Source organism: Electrona antarctica (genome assembly GCF_951216825.1).
Source record: "Electrona antarctica genome assembly, chromosome: 10".
Classification (NCBI taxonomy): Eukaryota; Metazoa; Chordata; class Actinopteri; order Myctophiformes; family Myctophidae; genus Electrona; species Electrona antarctica.
The window spans coordinates 43,599,840-43,602,262 of NC_136791.1; the positions used below are offsets into that span (position 1 = coordinate 43,599,840).

A 2,423-nucleotide genomic window follows, 5' to 3' on the forward strand; every position below is an offset into this window, starting at 1 on the left:
AACTTTATAGATGACAAAACTGAAGGAATTCCTTCCTACCTGGTTTCGTGACATCGCAGTCTCTGCTCCTCAAGACATCTTCCAGTGGCGTATCAAAGACGAAGCGCACATTCTGCAGTAAGCCCTGTGCAGCGATGATAGAGACATATGTCACTATGACAGCTGCTGCACTTTCTATTATGTTTCAGCTATTTCGGTGACTTTGAAGGGGTTGGTGTTTTGGTATATGGCTTGGAAGCCTTTGCTGTAAAATAAGCTTGTGAATTATAGGCTTAGGTAAAACCACAAATGTTTCCTACAACGTATGGTTGTGGGACAACACTGGGACCTCTTAAAAAGTCTAACCAAGTGCCAATGGAGGAGACCACACAAGTTAATAACCCGCATTGGTGACTCAGATGAGTTACAAGGATCCCGTTTTGATCACAAGTCTATGCATTAGGTACTTATTGTGTCAGGGGGGGGGGGGGGGGGGCTGACTATTTAGAGCAGGGGCTAATGAATGTTGGTTTACCAGAGGGGGGTTTAAGCCCCCCTTAGCTGTCCCTGGAGCCGTCCGTCCCTGCTCTCAAGGACCCCTGGGGGTCCCTGGGCCCCCCACCCACATTGAGAACCATGTGCTATACAGTCTCCTAATCCTATGAAAACGACGACTCTTACCCTGAAGTGGTTCTCGCGGATGGAGCCCTTGGCGACGAACATGCGGCTCCCCTCGGCCTGCAGGTGCTCGTAGAAGGGATCGTCCAGGACGAAGCTGTCGATGAGCTCGCAGCCCACATACAGGTGGGCGTTCTCGCCGTGCACGTGCAGCGTGATGTTCTTCCACTGCGAGTCGGACAGGTCCACATCCTCGAACGAGACCACGTTCTGCGAGCCGTCCACCCAGTAGACCAGGTCCAGGGAGTTGGCCCGCCCGTTGGACACAATCTCAAACTGCCGCTGGCCGTCGGCGCCCTCCAGGCCCAGCAGGGTGCCGCGGGAGGCGCGGTCCTGGCGCATGCTGGCCGTGAAGATGAAGCCCTCGTTGTTGAGGACCTGCTGGAGGATCTGCTTCAGTATGGGCGCGCTCACCGGCGGCAGCTGGTCAAAGCGGATGAAGCGGTAAGCGGGGGCTTCCGAGTTTTGGCCCCGGAACTGTTTGGCCCCCAGAGTCCTGCGCGTGATGTGGCTGATCTCAAACAAGTCAAATGCCGTCTCGTCCTCTTGCTCCCCATCTTATGAGTTCAGACACGAGAAAGCATTGGAGGAAAATAAATGTTGGAAAAAAACACAATTAATCAGCTATCTCATAATTAACCACACACTATATGTTCTACTGAAATGGCATAGGCTACAGTGGGCAAATTAATTATAATATTTCAAGATGGATTATTATAACAACACAATATTAATATTCATTGTAACAATAATATTAATAAGATACATTGCTTTTCATACATTAGCTTCTGCAAGTTATGGTCTCAGTTTACCTTGAGTTAATGCTTGGAGGCAATGAATTAATATGGGCAGCAAGTAGAGACCTCTCCTGAGTATCATATCTCCTTCAAAACATAAGAAGAATGGTTGTTATCCATTGACCATGCACATACTAGGATTGTTCCCCTTTTGCCTGTTGATTGTCATTCATCCAATTGAAACGTTAGGCTGCTTTGCTCTCGTTCATAGGCTACTCAATTAATGAACCGTCCATGGCGGATTTACATTTCCAGCCAAATCCAGGCAGTCAGCCTAAATGTCAGCGCATTTATATGCTACATCCAATGAAGTGCTAAGCCTTAGACAGTAGGCCTAAAACGTGAATAAATCAATAGCATATTAGCCTATATTATCAGAGAGAGAGAGAGAGAGAGAGAGAGCGCAGAGTAGCCTACCTTGCAACGAAACGCGTCTTTTTCGGTTTAAAATGTATTTATCCGTCAGAGAGGGAAAAACACAGACCACTGAGACCAGGGTAAATCAATTCCTCTTCCTCCTAAGTGAGTGTGAACGGTCCTGCATGCGCCCGGTGCGTCAAACGCGTAATAGGTCCACTGCAGTCTAGTAGTAGTAAGGGGTCTCACTAAATCCACAGTGAGTTGAGCGACTGCAGCTCCTTCTGTTCTGTTGTGAGTGACTGCAGCAACAGATGACTGTAGTCTAGTGTGGCGCTCTGCGCACACACTCACCTCCTCTTATATAGAGCCCGCTGCTGTGATGCTGCTGTGTCCATCATCAGGTTTCAAAGTGTTTGCGGGTCGGCTGTGGAAACCGAATTACATAATTCCGTTCTGATGGCGTCATTTGTCTCATTCCATGGTCACTCCTTGACCTTAACTATAACACACTGATAGCCCCCCCATAAATGCACAATTTATCTACGCCGCGGTATCTATGTAATTCCCCCCCCCCACGCACACACGCACGCACGCACGCACACACACACA

The 2,423-nt window shown here is 48.7% G+C and overlaps 1 protein-coding gene across 1 annotated transcript in view; it reads right to left on the reverse strand.

Annotated features, from left to right (window-relative positions):
• The window catches only part of thbs2a (thrombospondin 2a), a 45,136-nt gene extending 43,140 nt beyond the window's left edge, over positions 1–1,996 (reverse strand). Inside the window, exons 1-4 of the mRNA XM_079512209.1 lie at positions 1,872–1,996; positions 1,470–1,541; positions 661–1,214; positions 40–124 (exon numbers count right to left, since the gene is read on the reverse strand). Of these exons, the coding sequence (XP_079368335.1) occupies positions 40–124; positions 661–1,214; positions 1,470–1,536 (706 nt within the window). The 5' untranslated portion in view covers positions 1,537–1,541; positions 1,872–1,996. The remainder of the gene's footprint in view (positions 1–39; positions 125–660; positions 1,215–1,469; positions 1,542–1,871) is intronic.
• Between the last annotated feature and the right edge of the window lie 427 nt (positions 1,997–2,423).